This window comes from Symphalangus syndactylus, chromosome 2, assembly GCF_028878055.3.
Source record: "Symphalangus syndactylus isolate Jambi chromosome 2, NHGRI_mSymSyn1-v2.1_pri, whole genome shotgun sequence".
NCBI lineage: Eukaryota > Metazoa > Chordata > Mammalia > Primates > Hylobatidae > Symphalangus > Symphalangus syndactylus.
The window spans coordinates 39,870,948-39,889,446 of record NC_072424.2 but is presented as its reverse complement, the minus strand read 5'-3'; the positions used below and the strand labels follow the sequence as shown (position 1 = coordinate 39,889,446).

Genomic DNA, 18,499 nt, shown 5'->3' with positions numbered 1-18,499 from the left:
CCTGTACTCATTTTTAAAAATTAGGGACTAAGTAGATTTGTCAAGGTAGAGGTATAGGTTTTTCTCTGTTATTGGATATGTAATTTTTTTAGATAAATCTCCTTTTGACTAGGATTTCTATTTTGTAGGCAGAGCTTGTTGAACAATATGAGACAAGAAAAATCATAATGAAAAGAAACTTCTAAAACAATAAAAACATGTTTTAGGACACACACAAGAAACACACTAGATTAAGTTGTCATTACATAGATGATGCATAAAAGTTTACAAAAGAAAAACAAGAAACTGATATAACTCTAAATAGTAATTCTCATGCCTTTAGATAAAACTGATGATTCAGAATAGTCAGTTCCCAAATGAGGAAATGAAAACAATAAAATAAGCATTTTGTTAAGTAATTCCCATTTTCCAGGCCACAGGCTAATCCCTGAAGATACTAAATACAAACATGAAGATTCTATCTCTGTCTTCATAGAGTTCATATCCTAACTGGAAAGACAGTCCGGTTTAGTTCTGTAACTACCTCAGTAAAAAAGCTTACCCAGCAATCCCACCTATGGGTATATATCCAAAATAAAGGAAGTCAGTATATCAAAAAGATTATGCACACTTCAATGTTTATTGCAGCAATATTGACAATAGTCAAGATGTGGAATCAACCTGTGTCCATCAAAGGATGAATGGATAAAGAAAATGTAGTATATATACACATGGAATACTATTCAGCCATAAAAAGACTGAAATTCTGCCATTTTCAGCAACATGGATGGAACTGGAAGACATTATATTAAGTGAAATAAGCCAGGCACAAAAAGACAAATATTGTATGTTCTCACACACATGTAGGAGCAAATGAAAAAGTGGACCTCATGGAGGTAGAGAATTGGTGGTAACCAGAATCTAGGAAGGAAAGGAGAGAGGGAGGATGAAGAGAGGTTGGTTAATGGGTACAAAAACACAGATAGAAGGAATAAGTTCCAGTGTTCAATAGCACAGTAGTGGACAATAGTTAACAGTGGCTTATTGTATATTCCAAATAGCTAGAAGAGATTTGGAATGTTCCCAACACAAAGAAATAATAAAAAAATTGTCATAAATAATGTACAACAAATACATATGATTTTTATGTATCAATAAAATTTTTTAAAAACTTAGACATTGGTATAGTTTCATAAAACTGAAGTTAGTCATCATGATTTATAAAATCAACATAATCCAGTCAAATCATTACTTATACAATGCTTTTCAATGCTTCATAATTACAATTATGCATACTGTTTTTATGTTGGATGACCTTAAAATCAGTTGTTGAATAAGACAGGTACTACTCATTCAACAAGCATTTATAAGGCACTTACTATATTCCTAGATTCTGAAGATATAGAATGAATAAAACAAATGGGGTCCTGACCCTACTCTGTGGTTTATCATGGCTGGCAGATATATAAACAAATGTTATCGTCAATTTGATAAGTGCTATAGCAGAAAAATACAGTGCCATGCAAGGACAGAGGAGGCCCTAAGAAATCCTGTCTCAACATGTCAGAGAAGATCTAGAGAAAGGAGAAAAACAAGAGAAGAGGCTGACATTCTTAACAAAATGACACAAAATAAAAAGATGTAAAGGTATAAAAGAGTATGGCATCTTCCAAAATTTACATTAAAAATTTACTGTACTTTGATGTAGTTAGATGTAATTAAAGGGCAAGAGGGTATCACTGCTTATTAGCTGCAAATTTAGGCAGGTGCAGACCCTAAAGGTCATGAGTGCATCTGAAAAGGTTTGGATTTCAAGCAGAAGTGACTTGACCAGACGTTGCAGCACACCAACATGGTACATGGATACATATGTAACAAACCTGCACATTGTGCACATGTACCCTAAAACTTAGAGTATAATAATAATAATAATAATATAAAATCAATAAAATAAAATAAAAAGAAAAGACTAGAAGACTACAAACCAACTGAAAAAAAAAAAAGAAAGAAAAAAAAAAACTACTCTGTAATCCCAGCACTTGTGGGAGGCTGAGACGGGTGGATTACCTGAGGTCAGGAGTTCACCAGCCTGACCAACATGGTGAAACCCCATCTCTACTAAAAATACAAAAATTAGCCAGGTGTGGTGGCACACACCTGTAATCCCAGCTACTCGGGAGGCTGAGGCAGGAGAATTGCTTGAGCCCAGGAGATGGAGGTTGCAGTGAGCCGAGATCACGCCACTGCACTCCAGCCTGGCTGACAGAGTGAGACTCTGTGTTTAAAAAACAACAATAAAAAATAACTACTCAGGAATCTATATGGAAAAATTATTAGAGTTTGAGGCTAGCTAGATACCAAGAAATCATTTAGGATTAAAAACAATAAGGTTTAAAAGAAAAATGAAAAGTAAATGGGATATGAGGGATATTAAGAAATCAGAAATTACAGTACTTAATAACTAATTGAATGTGTGAATAAAGGAAAAGACTGACCTAAAACGGCTTCCATGTCTAGGTCTCAGGCAAAATGGTTGTTGTGTTACTAACCAAATTTGGGATAAGAGGAAACAAGAAAGCATAAGGATTTGAAAATGCTGAGTTCTTTTCATAGTTAACAGAATTCAAGTTTAAACGACCATGCAACATGATCTTGCATTAATTAAAATAGGGTAAATTAATAAAATTGACAACATTCATTGCTATAGGATATTGGGGAAAAAGATATACTGATACATTGCTGCCCTGAAACCTGATGAAATTGTTCTGAAAAAAATTTGGCAACAAATATAAAAGCCATAAAAATTATCATATACTTTGACCAAGAAACCCTACTTTTTGGAATATAGCCCAGGGATGTAATTCAAAAGAGATAAATAACTGATTTGTATAAAAATGTTTATAGCTGTGCTATATATTACAAGCAAAATTTGGAAACAGTCCAATGCCCAACAGTGAGGGAATGCTTAGGCAGACTTTGGTGCATTAATGCAATGGTATATTTTATTGCTATTAAGAATGACAATATGAGAACTATGTAGAAATAAGGGTCATGTGAAGCAATGAGTAAAAAATGCGGCACTCAAAATGGTGCATATACAATGATCACAACTATGTAAAATTATATCTGTATAACCAGGAGGATTAGAAAGGAATACAGAGCTGGTAATTTAGAGTGCTGACATTTTTGTTATTGTTAGTTCAAGTTGCTGGAGATGTTTATGTGTTTCTAGTTATATTTCACTGTATATTTAGTACATATACATTGAGAGATAAATCTCTATTTTTTTCTGACGCATAAAAGAAAAATTCCTGATCAGTATCTTTCCTTAAGTGATTTTAAAAAACGATTGTCAGATTCAGTCAAAACTAAATAGGAAAAGTGGTAGCAATTCTCTAGAATATGTGCTAATAGGGCTATTAAGACCTTTAATCTACCAGTATTTGTAGTGTTTTTCAACTTTTTAACCCAGCTTTGCTGGCCAAGATTTTGTAAAGCTTCACTTTCTACAAGAGGACACTGGTATAGAGTAATTTTTTTTGTTTTAAAAATATAAAATGATGCTATAAGATGCATAATATTAATTGTGGTTTTTCAAACAATGTTTCCTTTCCGACCCATCCTAGAGATTGTGATATACCTTCCCCATCCCACCAACCCCTGTCGACTATGGAAGGCCTAGAATGATGAGAAAGATGGAGAATCTCTGACTTAGAGTGGGTGAAGCCACTATGGAAAGAGTCCCTCCTTTTTTCTTAAGGCCAAAATAAATAAATAAATAACCAGGAGAAATGCAAATACATTAATTCATTAAATGAACAATGTCATAAGAAAAGCTAAATAATCTGACCTACCCATCTAGGAGGGCGATGACATTCTTCCTCGGCCGCCCAATATTAGGGCCATATAAGCTGGCTCTGGAATAAATCCGGATGGGCTGCAACAGGCTCTTCAGCTGGATGTAATCCTTTCCCAACTGGCTGCCATTTACTGCCCGGCCATGCATGGTCCGATAGTTATTTGGCTCTAGATTAAAAGCAGACATGTAAGTCAGAGTTGAGAAGTGTTAAGGCTCTGCCAACACTTTCGTGTCCACAGATCTCTCTGCCTTTTTCTTAATAGTATGAAAAAAAAAAAACAATAAAAAAGTGGGTGTGAATGCTTTTAACTTAAAGAACCACCCAAACAAAAAAAGGTCAAGTTAGCTTGCTGTTCCATTCATTTTCAAACTAATTTTCACAAAAAGATAACCTAATCAACACCAGAGACCATACAGATTTTCAGGTGCTACTTCATAATGAATGGTATACTGGATTGCCCCAAAATTTATGTCTACCAGAATCTCAGAATGTCAGTTCATTTGGAAACAGGATCTTTGAAGATGTAACTAGTTATGATAAGGTCATACTAGATTACAGTGGGTCCTAAATCCAGTGACTTCTGTCTTTATAAGAGAAAGGAGAAGGAAGTTCAGATACACAGACACAGAAGAATGCCATGTGACAACAAAGATTGGAGAGATGTTGCTAGGCTAAGCATTGCTGGCAGCCACCAGAAGCTAGGAAAGAGGCATGGACTAGATTCTCTCTCAAAACTCCCAGAAGAAACCAACCCTGTTGATGCTCTGATTTCAGATTTCTGGCCTCCTAAAATATCAGAGAAGCAATTTTTGTTGTTTTAAGCCATGAAATTTGTGATAATTTGTTATGGCAAGCCTAGAAAACTAATACATATGGTAAGAAGTGAAATCTTCATAAAGATGTTCACTGCCAAAAAGTCAGAAAAAATATTAATATTCATTAACAAAGTAGCTAATTGAAATAATTTTGAGCAAAGCCTCCTCTTCCAGCCTCCATTACCTTGGTAGTCCTAAAAGGGGAGAAAAATTCCCCCACACCAGCAGCTCCACAGCTGGAGGAGGCTAATTTGATTTGGAATGGTGTGCATACCCCAGGAAAGGCCAACATCTCAGCTGGCTTGAGAATATGATACTGGCAGGTACAAGAAATAAGCCTGTAGACTTGCAAGAAATATAATAGAAAAATTTGGGGAATAAGGCAGCCACAGTGAACCTTGACAATCTCACACATACCCCTTGTAATCTAGAAGGCTAAATATGCTTAGGAGGGACTACAGGATAGTAGTGTGGATAGTAGGAGGATAGCTAGCTATCCACACATTTCCAGATAAGTGTGAAACCTAGGACGCTTATGAAGGAAACATCAGACTACATGACTGAAAGTAAAATCCCAGTTAGACTTGTAAAAGGCCTAAATTTTTAATGTGTTTCCCAACCAACAGAGAGATCCACTGGCAAAAGGTGGAAGGCTTACTGGCTCAAGAGAATTAAGCAAAACCTCTGATCAATCCTCAGCTCACCATTAAGCTATGGTGACTCAAGTGCAACCCCCAGGAGGCTTGTCTTAACAATTAAAAAATGATTAAGAAATAAAAAAACTTAAGAGATATCAGTAGCTACATGACTCAAGGGAGACAGACTCTATAGAGTTAGTCCAGGACCTATGGTATGGAAATACAGAATTCAGAGTTGGTCCAGTATATTATCTAAAATGTGTAGTTTTCAACAAAAAACCCATTATACACGAAAAAAATAGAAAAGTTTGACCCATACTAGCAAAAAACATAGAAACTGCCTCTTAGGGGGCCTAAATATTAGACTTGGCAGACAAAGACTTATTATAAATATGTTCAAGAACTAAAGAGAGTCTGGGTACAGTGGCTCATGCCTATAATCCCAGCACTTTGGGAGGCCGAGGCAGATGGATCACTTGAGGTCAGGATTTTAAGACCAGCCTGGCCAACACAGTGAAACCCTGTCTCTACTAAAAATATGAAAATTAGCTGGGCATGGTGGTATGCACCCATAGTCCCAGCTACTTGGCTTGGGAAGCTGAGGCAGGAGAATTGCTTGAATCTGGGAAGCGGAGGTTGCAGTGAGGCCAGATTGCACCGTTGCACTCCAGCCTAGGTGACAGAGTGAGACACTGTCTCAAAAAAACAAAAAAGAAAAAAGAAAAAACAAAAAAAAACAAACTAAAAATAATAAAGAGCTAAAGGAAAGTATAATGTTAATGATCCATCAAATAGAAATATACATAAAGAAAAAGACATTATAAAAAAGAGTCAAAGAAAATTATTGAACTTAAATGACTAATCTCATACAGGAGAACACAATGAGATTAACAGTTGAGTTTTTATCAGAAAAAAATGGAGGCCAGAAGACGGTAGGATGATATATTCAAAATGTGGAAAGAAAACAAAACAAAACTGATAACCAAGAATTCCATATGCAGCAAACTATCCTTGAAAACTGCACGCAAAGTTAAACATTCTGAGAAAAACAGAGAGAAGAGATTTTGTTGTGAGCAAATATGCCTTATAAGAAATAAGAAAGGAAGTCATTCAGACTGGAATAAAATGATACCAGATGGTAACTCAAAATCACACAAAGAAATAAAAGACATAAATAAAGGCAATTACATGAATAACTAAAAAATATTCATTACTCTTTTCTTCTCTTAACTGATTTAAAAGACAGTTGCATAAAACAAAAATATACAACTGTATTGTTGGGCTTATAAAATATAAAGATATAATATTTAGAATAATAATAGCACAAAGGACTGGGGAATGAAACTGTACTGAAACAAGTCTCTGTATTAAACTAGAATTAAGGGCCAGGCATGGTGGCTCACAGCTGTAATCCTAGCACTTTGGGAGGCAGAGGTGGGTGGATCACCTGAGGTCAGGAGTTTGAGACCAGCCTGGCCAACATGGTGAAACCCCGTATCTACTAAAAATACAAAAATTAGCCTGGCATGGTGGTGGGTGCCTGTAATCCCAGCTACTCAGGAGGTTGAGGCAGGAGAATCGCTTGAACCTGGGAGGCAGAGGTTGCAGTAAGCCAAGATCGCACCATTGCACTCCAGCCTGAGTGACACAGTGAGACTCTGTCTCAAAACAAACAAGCAAACCTAGAATTAAATTAGTATTACTTGAAAATAGATTGTGATGAGTTAACATGTATTGTAATAAGAAACTACTAAGAAAATAACAAAACAGGGTGGGTGTGATGGCTCATGCCTGTAATCCCAGCACTTTGCTAGGCTGAGGTGGGAGGATTGCTTGAGCCTAGGTGTTCAAGACCATCCTAGGCAACATAGTGAAACCCCATGTCTACAAAAAATTTAAAAAATTAGCTGGGTGTGGTGGCATGCACCTGTAGTCCCAGCTACTCAGGAGGCTGAGGTGGGAGAATTGCTTGAGCCCAAGAGGTTAAGGCTGCAGTGGGCTGTAGTCGTACCACTGCACTCTAGCCTGGGCGACAGAGCAAGGCCTTGTGTGAAACAAAAGAAAAGAAAAGAAAGGAACAATGAAAACGGTACCTTAGACAGTATTTCTTTTACACGAAAAGGCATGAAAAGTGAGACAGGGGAACAAAAATGCCACAAGATAAATGGAAAACAGCAAGATGGCACATGTAAAGTCAATTATATCAACAATCTTAAATAACGGAAATGGATTAAATACTCCGATTAAAAGCAGAAATTATCAGACTGAATAAAAAATAGATCCTAATAAGAGACACATTTCAGATTCAAAAACACAAATAGATTGAAGGTAAAGCTTTTTTTTTAAAAGGTAGACTATGTAGGCTGCAGCATGGTGGCTTACACCTGTAATCTCAGCACTTTGGGAGGCCAAGATGGGTAGATCACGAGGTCAGGAGATCGAGATCATCCTGGCTAACACAGTGAAACCCTGTTTCTACTAAAAACACAAAAAATTAGCCGGGTGTGGTGGTGGGTGCCTGTAATCCCAGCTACTTGGGAGGCTGAGGCAGGAGAATGGCGTGAACCTGATAGGCAGAGCTTGCAGTGAGCCAAGATTGCACCAACGCACTCCAGCCTGGGTGACTGACAGAGCGAGACTCTGTCTCAAAAAATTAATTAATTAATTAATTTAAAAAGGTAGACTATAAAAACAGTAACCATAAGAGAGCAGAAATAACTATACTAATATCAGAAAAATAGATTTTAAGATAAAAACATTACTAGAGATAATATGAGGCATTTTATAATGATAAAAGGCATTTTATAATGAGAAGAAAGGTCTCGATATCAGGAAGATATAACAATTAGAAACATATATATACCTAACGACACCACCAAAATACATTAAACAAAATTGAAGAGAGAAATAGAAAATTCAAGAACAATGGAAGGAGACTTTAACACTACATTCTTAATAATAGATGAAATGACTGGATAAAAAATTGGCAAGAATATAGAAGGATTCATTGGCACTATCAGCTAACTTTACCTAATTGCCATGTACAGAATACTCCACCCAACAACAGCAGGATACATATTCTTTTCTAGTACACAGAGAACATCCTTCAGGACAGATCATATTGTAAGACATAAAACAAATCTCATACATTTAAAAGGATTAAAATCATACAATGGATGTGCTTTAATCACAATAGAATTAAACTGGAATTCAACAAAAATTGAGAAATCCCCAAATATTTGAAAATTTAACAAATAATACATTGGTCAAAGAAGAAATCACAAGGAAATAAAAAAAATTAAAGTGGAATAAAAATGAAAATAAAATACATAAAAAGATATGGGATGCAGCTTAAGCAATGCTTTAGGGGGAAATTTATAGCCTTCGGCTCCTATATTAGAAATGAACAAAGATCTCAAATCAATAACCTAAGTTTCCACCTTAAGAAAGGAAAAAAGAAGGGAAAACTAAATCTAAGCAAAATAAAGGAATGAAATAATAAAAATTAGAGTAGATATCAATGATATTTTTAAAATAGAGAAAATTCAGGGAAAGCAAAATCTGGTTATTTGAAAAGACCACAAAACTGATATACCTTTAGTTAGACTGACCACCAAAAAAAGAGAGAGAGAAGTCACAGATTACCAAAAGGGAACACCACTAAAGGATCTCACAGTAATTAAGTTGATAAGGAACTACTATGAACATCTTTGTGCCAATAATTTAGAAAACTTAAATAAAATGGTGAATTTCAAAAAAAGGCACAAATTATTAAAACTGACTAAATAAGACATAGAAAATCTATACAGACACGTAACAACAATGAAAACCCATTGAGGTAGTAATTAAAAATCTTTCCACAAAGAAAGCCCAGATCTGGATGGATTAGTTGGTGAATTCTATTAAATATTTAAATAAGAAACACCAATGCTTTACAAACTCTTTCAGAAAATGGAGGAAGAGGGAACACTTTTCAACTTATTAGTTATGAGGCCAATATTACCCTGACACCAAAGCCAGTCAAAGACATCACTAGATGCTGGGTGCAGGGGCTCATGCCTGTAATCCCAACACTTTGGGAGGCTGAGGCAGGTGTATCATTTGAGGTCAGAAGTTCAAGACCCGCCTGGCCAATATGGTGAAACCTCATCTCTACTAAAAATACAAAAATTAGCCAGGCAGTAGAGGTGCACACCTGTAATCCCAGCTACTCAGATGGCTGAGGCAGGAGAATCACTTGAGTCTGGGAGGTAGAGTTTGCAATGAGCCGAGATTGTGCCACTGCACTCCAGTCTGGGTGACAGAGTGAGACCCTTTCTCAAAAACAACAACAACAACAAGAAAACAAAGACATCACAAGAAAACTACAGACAAATATTCCTCATAACATATGTGTAAAATCCCCAACAAAATATTTACAAAGTAAGTCCAGCAACATATGAAAAGTATTATACACTATGACCAAGCGGGATTTATGCCAGGAATGCAAGGTTGATTTTATACTAAAGCCTTTTAACTAATGTAAAATACCATTGTAATAGAACAAAAGACCAAAACTAAATTATCATCTCAATGGCTGCAACAACACCACCAAAACTCATTTGACAAAATGCAACACCCATTCCTGATAAATATTCCCAACAAACTGAATAGATGGGAACTTCCTCAATTTGATAAAGGGTATCTAAGAAAAACCTAGACTTAACATCATACTTAATGGTGAAATATGGACTGTGTGCCCCTAAGACTAAGGAGAAGATAAGGATGTCTGCTCTTGCCACTTAAGAGTCAACAGTTGTACTAGAGATTCTAGCCAGTGCGGTCAGGCAAGGGAGAGAAATAAAAAGCATCCAAATTGGAAAGGAAGAAGTAAAACTGTTATTATTCTCAGACAATATGATCCTACATACAGAAAATCTTAAGGAATCCACACACGGGAGGGGAAAAAATACAAAATCTAAAGAAAAAATTCAGCAAGGTTGGAGGGGATACAATATCAATTTATAAAATCAATTATATTTCTAAGTACTATTGATACACAATCCAAAAATGAAATTATAAAAATAATTCCATTACCAATTGCATCAAAAAGAATAATATACTTAAGAACAAGTATTTAACAAAAGAAGTACAATACTTATACACTGAAAACTACAAAACATTGCTGAGATAAATTAAAAACTAAATAAATGGGGAGATAATCTAAGCTCGTGATAGGAAGATTTTGTATTGTTAAGATGGCAATTCTCCCTAAATTGATCTGTAGATTCAATGCTATCTCCATTAAAATTCCAGGAGGCTTTAATGAAATTAACAAGCTAATCCTAAATTTTACGTGGAAATGCAAACACCTAGGATAGCCAAATTAATTTTGAAAAAAAAAAGGAACAAAGTTGGAGGATTTACATTTCCAAATTCTAGCACTCATTGTAAAGCTATTGTAATTAAGACAATGTAGTCCTAGCATAAGGAAAGACACACAGATCAGCAGAACAGAATTAAGAGTATAGAAATAAAACTATTTATGGTCAATTGATTTTTTTTTTACAAAGGTGCCAAGATGAGTAAGTGGGGAAAAAATGGTCTTTTTAATAAACGGTACTGGGAATCTCTATATCCACATGCAAAAAGACTAATTTATAGCCTTACTTCACAATGTTCACAAAAATTAACTCCTAATAGATTTAGGACCAAAGGTAAGAGCTAAAACAATGAAACTTTTAGAAGAAAATATAGGAAAAAACTCCTTGTGATCTTGGATTAAGAAAAGATTATAGCACCAAAAGTATAATCCATAAAATAAAAACTCATAAATTGAACTTTATCAAAATTCAAAGCTTTTGCACTAAAAGATGCCATCAAATTACAGACGATGAAGTAAAAAAATTATTTGCAAATCATATACTTGAATTTTTTTAAAAATGCCTGTATCCAGAATATATAAAGGACTCTTACAATTCAAGAATAAAATAAATAACCCACTTAAAAGAGCAAAAGCTTTGGGCTGATGTTTCACAAATTAAGAAGTAGAAATGGCTAGTAAGTACATGAAAAGGTGCCCAACATCATTAGTCACTAGGGAAGTGCAAGTGTTTTCAGGTCCTTCTATTTAATATCTATCTCTTCTATAAGGACGTAGGCAGCTATATTCATCTGTTATTTACGTGTGTGTGTGTGTGTGTGTGTGTGTGTGTATGTGTGTGTGTGACACAGGGTCTTGCTCTGTTACCCAGGCTGGAGTGCAGTGGTGCGACCTTGGCTCACTGCAACCTTGAGTTCCTGGGCTCAAGTGATCCTCCCACCTCAGCCACCTGAGTAGCTGAGACCACGGGTGCACGCCAGCACATTCTGCTTATTATTTGTATTCTTTTGTAGAGATGGGGTTTCATTATGTTTCCGAGGCTGGTCTTAAACTCCTGAGCTCAAACAATCTGCCCACCTTGGCCTCTCAAAGTGCTGGAATTACATGCATTAGCCACCATGACTGGCCTGTTATTTACCATTGTATCTCCCTAACCTAGTGAAGAAAGCCAAGAAATCTAAATATAATTTAAAAAGTAATAACCGTAGGGTAGTAGAAAAAGTACTTCACTTTCTATTAGATTTCCCAAGTTCCTGACAGATTTGGTACTTACTGCTGCCGTTAGCAATTCACTTCACCTCTTTGAATGTGTTTCTTCACTTATGTAATACTTTATCAGGCACTTTATTTAGCATTTTGAGGTCCAAATACAAGAGTCTATTTGGAAGTGCTACATAAACTAAATACTATGCAAATATAGGATGACAATATTGCTGATAATTACAAATATCAACCTCTAAGGGAGTAACACTAAGTCTTTGTAATCAACCAGTGGCAAGAAATAGGCATTTTATACTCTTCAAAATAAAAGACAAACACGTTATTCCTTTTAAATAGCTTCATTGAGATATAAAACACATACAATTCACCAATTTAATGTGTATAATTCAATGGTTTTTTGTATTTTCACACAGTTGTGCAACCATCACAACACACTTTAGAACATTTTAATCATCCCAGAAAAAACTCTGTGCCCTTTAGCAGTCACCCCTCACCCCTCATGGGCTCCCCAGCCCTAAGCAACCACTAATCTACTTTCTGTTTCTGTAGGTTTGTCTATTCTGGACATTTCATATAAGGGGAATTATACAATGTGTTGTCTTTTGTGACTGGATTCTTTCATTCAGCATAATCTTCTCAAGGTTCATCCATGTTGTAGAACGTATCAGTACTTCATTCCATTTTGTAGCACATAGTATTTCTTTGTATGTATTTGTCACGTTTCATTTATCAAGTCATCAATTGATGGTCATTTAGGTTGTTTCCACTTTTTTGCTATTAAAAGTAATTCTGACATTAACATTCATGTAGAAGTTTTTGTATGGATGTATGTTTTCATTTCACTTGGATTTGTATCTAGAAGTGGAATTGTTGGGTTACTTGGTAATTTTATGTTTAACTTTTTGAGGAACTACCAGACTGTTTTCCAAAGTGGCTGTACCATTTGACATTCCCACCAGCAGTGTGTGAAGGTTTCAGTTTCTCCACAACCTTGTCAACGTTTGTTACTTTACTTTTCCTTTTTAAAATTTGGCCATCCTAGTAAGTGTGAAGTGGTATTTAATTGTGGTTTTGATTTGCTTTTCCATGATGGCTAATGATGTTGAGCATCTTTTCATGTACTTGTTTGTCATTTGTATATCCTCTTTGGAGACATGAAATATTTTGTGCAAAATATTCTTTTAACTGCTTCTTGTGTTGTCCTTAATATGAGTGAAACAATCCTGCAAATGATGTTCATATTTCCAAGAAGTAGGTCTTCATCATGACTCAGTCTTTTTTCTTAATTAATAAACTTTATTTTTATTTTTAGAGCAATTTTAGGTTTACAAAAAATTGAGCAGACAGTACAAAAAGTACCCATATAATTTGTCCCTTACACACACACACACACACACACACACACACACAATTTCCCATTATTATCTTGCCTTGGTCTGATACAGTTGTTACAAATGACAAATTACTATTGACACATCATTATTAACTGAAATCCATAGTCTACATTTGGGTTTACTCTTCGTGTTGTACAGTTGTGTGAGTTTTGAAAGGTGCAAAATGTCACCTATCCACCATTACAGTACCATACCTCTTTTTCTTTATAAATTATGCAGCCTTGGATATATCTCTATCAGCAGCATGAAAAGGGACTAATGCAGTAAATTGGTACCAGGTAGTGGGCCACTGCCATAAAGATACCAGAAATGCGAAAGCAACTTTGAAACTGGGTAACAGGCAGAGGTTGGAATAGTTTTAAGGGCTCAGAAGAAGACAGGAAAATGTGTGAAAGTTTGGAACTTCCTAGAGACTTGTGGAATGGCTTTGACCAAAATGCTGATAATAATATGGACAATGAAATCCAGGCTGAGGACCAGGCACAGTGATTCATGCCTGTAATCCCAACACTTTGGGAGGTTGAGACAGGTGGATTACTTGAGGTAAGGAGTTCAAGACCAGCCTGGCCAACATGGTGAAACCCCGTCACTACTAAGAATACAAAAAATTAGCTGGGCATGGTGGCACACATCTGTGTGCTGAGGCAGGAGAATAGCTTTAACCCAGGGGGCAGAGGTTGCAGTGAGCCAAGATCACGCCACTACACTCCAGCCTGGGTGACAGAGTGATACTCCATCTCAAAAAAAAACAAAGAAAGAAATCATCCAAGCTGAGATGGTCTCATATGGAGATGAGGAACTTGTTGAGAACTGTAGTAAAGGTGACTCTTGCTATGTTTTAACAAAGAGGCTGGTGGTATTTTGCCCCTGCCCTAGAGATATGTGGAACTTTGAACTTGAAGGGGATGACTTAGGGTATCTGGTAGAATAAATTTCTTTTTCCTTTTTTTTTTTGAGATGGAATTTCAGTCTTATTGCCCATGCTAGAGTGCAATGGTACAATGGCACAATCTTGGCTCACTGCAACCTCCGCCTCCCAGGTTCAAGTTATTCTCCTGCCTCAGCTTCCCAAGTAGCTGGGATTACAGGCATGCAGCACCATGCCCAGCTACTTGTGTATTTTTAGTAGAGATGGAGTTTCACTATGTTGGTCAGGCTGGTCTCAAACTCCTGACCCCAAGTGATCCACCCACCTTGGCCTCCCAAAGTGCTGGGATTACAGGCCTGAGCCACTGTGCCCAGCTAAGAAATTTCTAAACAGCAAAGCATTCAAGAGATGACTTGGGTGCTGTTAAAAACATTCAGTCTTAAAAGGGAAACAGAGCATAAAAGTTTCAAAAATTTGCAGCCTGATGATGTGATAGAAAAGAAAAACCCATTTCCTGAGGAGAAATTCAAGCCTGCTGCAGAAATTTGCATAAGTAATATGGAGCCAAATGTTAATCGCCAAGACAAGGGGAAGAATGTCTCCAGGGCATGTCAGAGACCTAAACAGCAGTCCCTCCCATCACTGGCCCAGAGGCCTAGGAGGAAAAAATGGCTTTGTGAGCTGGGCCCAGGGCCTCCCTTCTCTGTGCAGCCTAGGGGCTTGGTGCCCTGCATCCCAGCCACTCTGGCCAAGGCTAAAAGGAGCAAAGGTACAGCTCAGGCTGTGACTTGAGAAGGTGCAAGCCCCAAGCCTTGGCAGCTTCCATGTGGTATTGAGCCTGCAGGTGCACAGAAGTCAAGAATTGAGGTTTGGGAACCTCCGCCTAGATTTCACAGGATGTATGGAAATGCCTAGATATCCAGGCAGAAGTTTGCTACAGGGGTGAAGCCCTCATAGAGAACCTCTGTTAGGGCAGTGTGAAAGGGAGAAGTGGGGTTGAAGCCCCCACAAAGAGTCCCCACTGGGGCACTGCCTAGTGGAGCCGTGAGAAGAGGGCCACCACCCTGTAGACCTCAGAAAAGCACCAGACACTCAATGTCAGCCCATGAAGGCAGCCAGGAGTGGGGCTGTACCCTGCAAAGCCACAGAGGCAGAACTGCCCAAGACCACAGGAACCCACCTTTTGCATCGGCATGACCTGGATGTGAGATATGGAGTCAAAGGGGATCATTTTGGAGCTTTACAATTTGACTGCCCTGCTTGATTTCAGACTTGCATGCGGCCATTAGCCCCTTTGTTTTGGCTAATTTCTCCCATTTGGAACAGCTGTATTTATCCAATGCCTGTACTACCATTTATCTAGGAAGTAACTAACTTGCTTTTGATTTTACAGGCTCATAGGCAGAAGGGACTTGCCTTGTCTCAGATGACACCTTGGACTGTGTACTTTTGAGTTAATGCTGAAATGAGTTAAGACTTTGGGGTACTGTTGGGAAGGCATGATTGGTTTTTAAATGTGAGGATATGAGATTTGGGATGAGCCAGGGGTAGAATGATACGGTTTGGCTGTGTCCCCACTCAAATCTCATCTTAAATTATAGCTCCCATAATTCCCACGTGTTGTGGGAGGGACCCAGTAGGAGATAACTGAATCATGGGGTCAGTTTCCCTCATACTGTTCTCATGGTAGTGAATAAGTCTCACAAGATCTGATGATTTTATAAGGGGTTTCCCCTTTTGCTTAGTTTTTTTTATTCGGTTCTGGCTGCTGCCATGTAAGACATGCCTTTCACCTTCCACCATGATTGTGAGGCCTCTCCAGCCACATGGAACTGTGAGTCCATTAAACTCTTTTTCTTTATAAATTACATAGTCTTGAGTATGTCTTTATCAGCAGCATGAAAATGGACTTTATACAGCAGCTGTCCCACAAATGTTTTCTGTAACTATCTAACTGTGACAGTAACCAGAATTTTAGTGAGAGAACATGGTTCTCCACCATGATAATGAACTCCAAGAACCAATGTAATTCAAACTTCACTCACTTCCCTTAATAATCAAAGGATAATTAACTTAAGTGCTTAAAAATGTAAGCTATGAATTTATGAATACATTTGTGCATTAATTTATACTTTTATTATATATTATTTGTTGGTTTAACAATTTTCCTGGTTTGGTTCTTCACTTCTTTCAAACTATAAGAGATTCCTCCAGTTCTAGCATATGAGAGTTTAATAGTTTAATAGTTTTAAGTTTATCCTAACTTTACCTTTAGATAACAAACTCCTGGAGACTAGGATTTCTTTGTTCTGTATATTCACTCTGTGTCATAGTATGCTATGCCAAGCTATAAAGTATTGGCTAGAGAAGGAATTCAAGGATTCCTCCAACTCCCATTTCACTCTTGGCATATTTTGCAGGTGCTTCACACATATACAGTTAATGCAAGAATGACTAAATACCATGAGAGTATGTTTCTGGATAACAGTGTGGGGAAAGAATTGAGAAGATGAAGGTTGAAGAAGAGAAGCAGACAGGAAGAGAAAACTGAGAAAAGAAAGCAGGTAAAGAGACTATATGGTTTCTTTTTTTTTCCTTCCTCCTCCTCTTTTCCCCTCCTCTCCTTCTCTATCAAAACCCTATCTTCTGAAAATACAGTTCTCTAAAGCTCTTAGCTGCAACCTACCTTCATAAATAATTGACAATATGTGTGAAGACTGTGACTGAATCTTATGTTTGGCTTTCACCTGTTATATACACATAAAAATACAGGATCAAAATATATAAATGCACATTTATACATTATACATAAAGGAACATAAATACAATTCCCTGGCAAGATGGCCAAATAGGAACAGCTCCGGTCTGCAGCTCCCAGCAAGACCAACACAGAAGGTGGGTAATTTCTGCATTTCCAACTGAGGTACCCAGTTCATCTCATTGGGACGGTTAGACAGTGGGTGCAGCCCACGGAGGGTAAGCAGAAGCAGGGTGGGGCATCACCTCACCCAGGAAGTGCAAGGGGTCAGGGAACTCCCTCCCGTAGCCAAGAGAAACCATGAGGGACTATGCTGTGATGGACAGTGCTTGCTGGCCCAGATATGACACTTTTCCCATGGTCTTCACAACCCACCGACCAGGAGATTCCCTTGGGTGCCTACAACACCAGGGCCCTGGGTTTCAGGTACAAAACCAGGCAGCCGTTTGAGCAGACACTGAGCTAGCTGCAGGAGTTTTTTTTTTCTACCCCAGTGGCACCTGGAATGCCAGTGAGACAGAACTGTTCACTCCCCTGGAAAGGGGGCTGAAGCCAAGGAGCCAAGCAGTCTTGCTCAGCAGATCCTGCACCCACAGAGAACAGCAAGCCAAGATCCACTGCTTGAAATTCTCACTGCCAGCCCAGCAGTCTGAAGTCAACCTGGGACACTTGAGCTTGGTTGGGGGAGGGATGTCCACCATTACTGAGGCTTGAGTAGGTGGTTTCCCCTCACAGTATAAAGAAAGCTGCTGGGAAGTTCAAATGGGGTGGAGCCCACCACAGCACAGCAAAACCACTGTAGCCAGACAGCCTCTCTAGATTCCTCCTCTCTGGGCAGGGATCTTTGAAAGCAAGGCAGCAGCCCCAGTCAGGGCCTTTTAGATCAAACTCCCATCTCCCTGGGACAGAGCACCTGGGGGTAGGGGCAGCTGTGGACGCAGCATCAGCAGACTTAAACGTCCCTGCCTGCCGGCTCTGAAGAGAGCAGTGGATCTCCCAGAACAGTGATCGAGCTCTGCTAAGGGACAGACTGCCTCTTCAAGTGGGTCCCTGACCCTAGTGCCTCCTGATGGGGAGACACCTCCCAGAAGGGGTCAACAGACACCTCATACAGGAGAGCTCCAGCTGGCATCTGGTGGGTGCCCCTCTGGGATGAAGCTTCCAGAGGAAGGAGCAGGCAGCAATCTTTGCTGTTCTGCAGCCTCCTCTGGTGATGCCCAGGAAAACAGAGTCTGGAGTTGGCCTCCAGCAAACTCCAACAGACCTGTAGAAGAGGAGACTGACTGTTAGAAGGAAAATTAACAAACAGAAAGCAGTAGTATCAACATCAACAAAAAGGACAACCATGCAAAAGCTCCATCCGAAGGTCACCAACAGCAAAGACCAAAGATAGATAAATCCAAGAAGATGAGGAAAAACCAGTGCAAAAGGCTGAAAATTCCAAACACCAGAATGCCTCTTCTCCTCCAAAGGATCACAACTCCTTGCCAGCAAGGGAACAAAACTGGACAGAGAATGAGTTTCATGAACTGACAGAAGTAGGCTTCAGAAGGTGGGTATTAAGAAGCTCCTCCAAGCTAAAGGAGCATGCTCTAACCCAATGC

General features: G+C 38.2%; 1 protein-coding gene across 3 annotated transcripts in view; it reads right to left on the bottom strand.

Annotated features, from left to right (window-relative positions):
* Positions 1 to 18,499, bottom strand: part of HPSE2 (heparanase 2 (inactive)) — a 772,172-nt gene that overhangs the window by 274,891 nt on the left and 478,782 nt on the right. For all 3 annotated transcript variants that reach the window (XM_055252704.2, XM_055252710.2, XM_055252697.2), the window contains one exon: positions 3,834 to 4,005. In XM_055252704.2, coding sequence (XP_055108679.1) covers positions 3,834 to 4,005 — 172 coding nt within the window. The remainder of the gene's footprint in view (positions 1 to 3,833; positions 4,006 to 18,499) is intronic.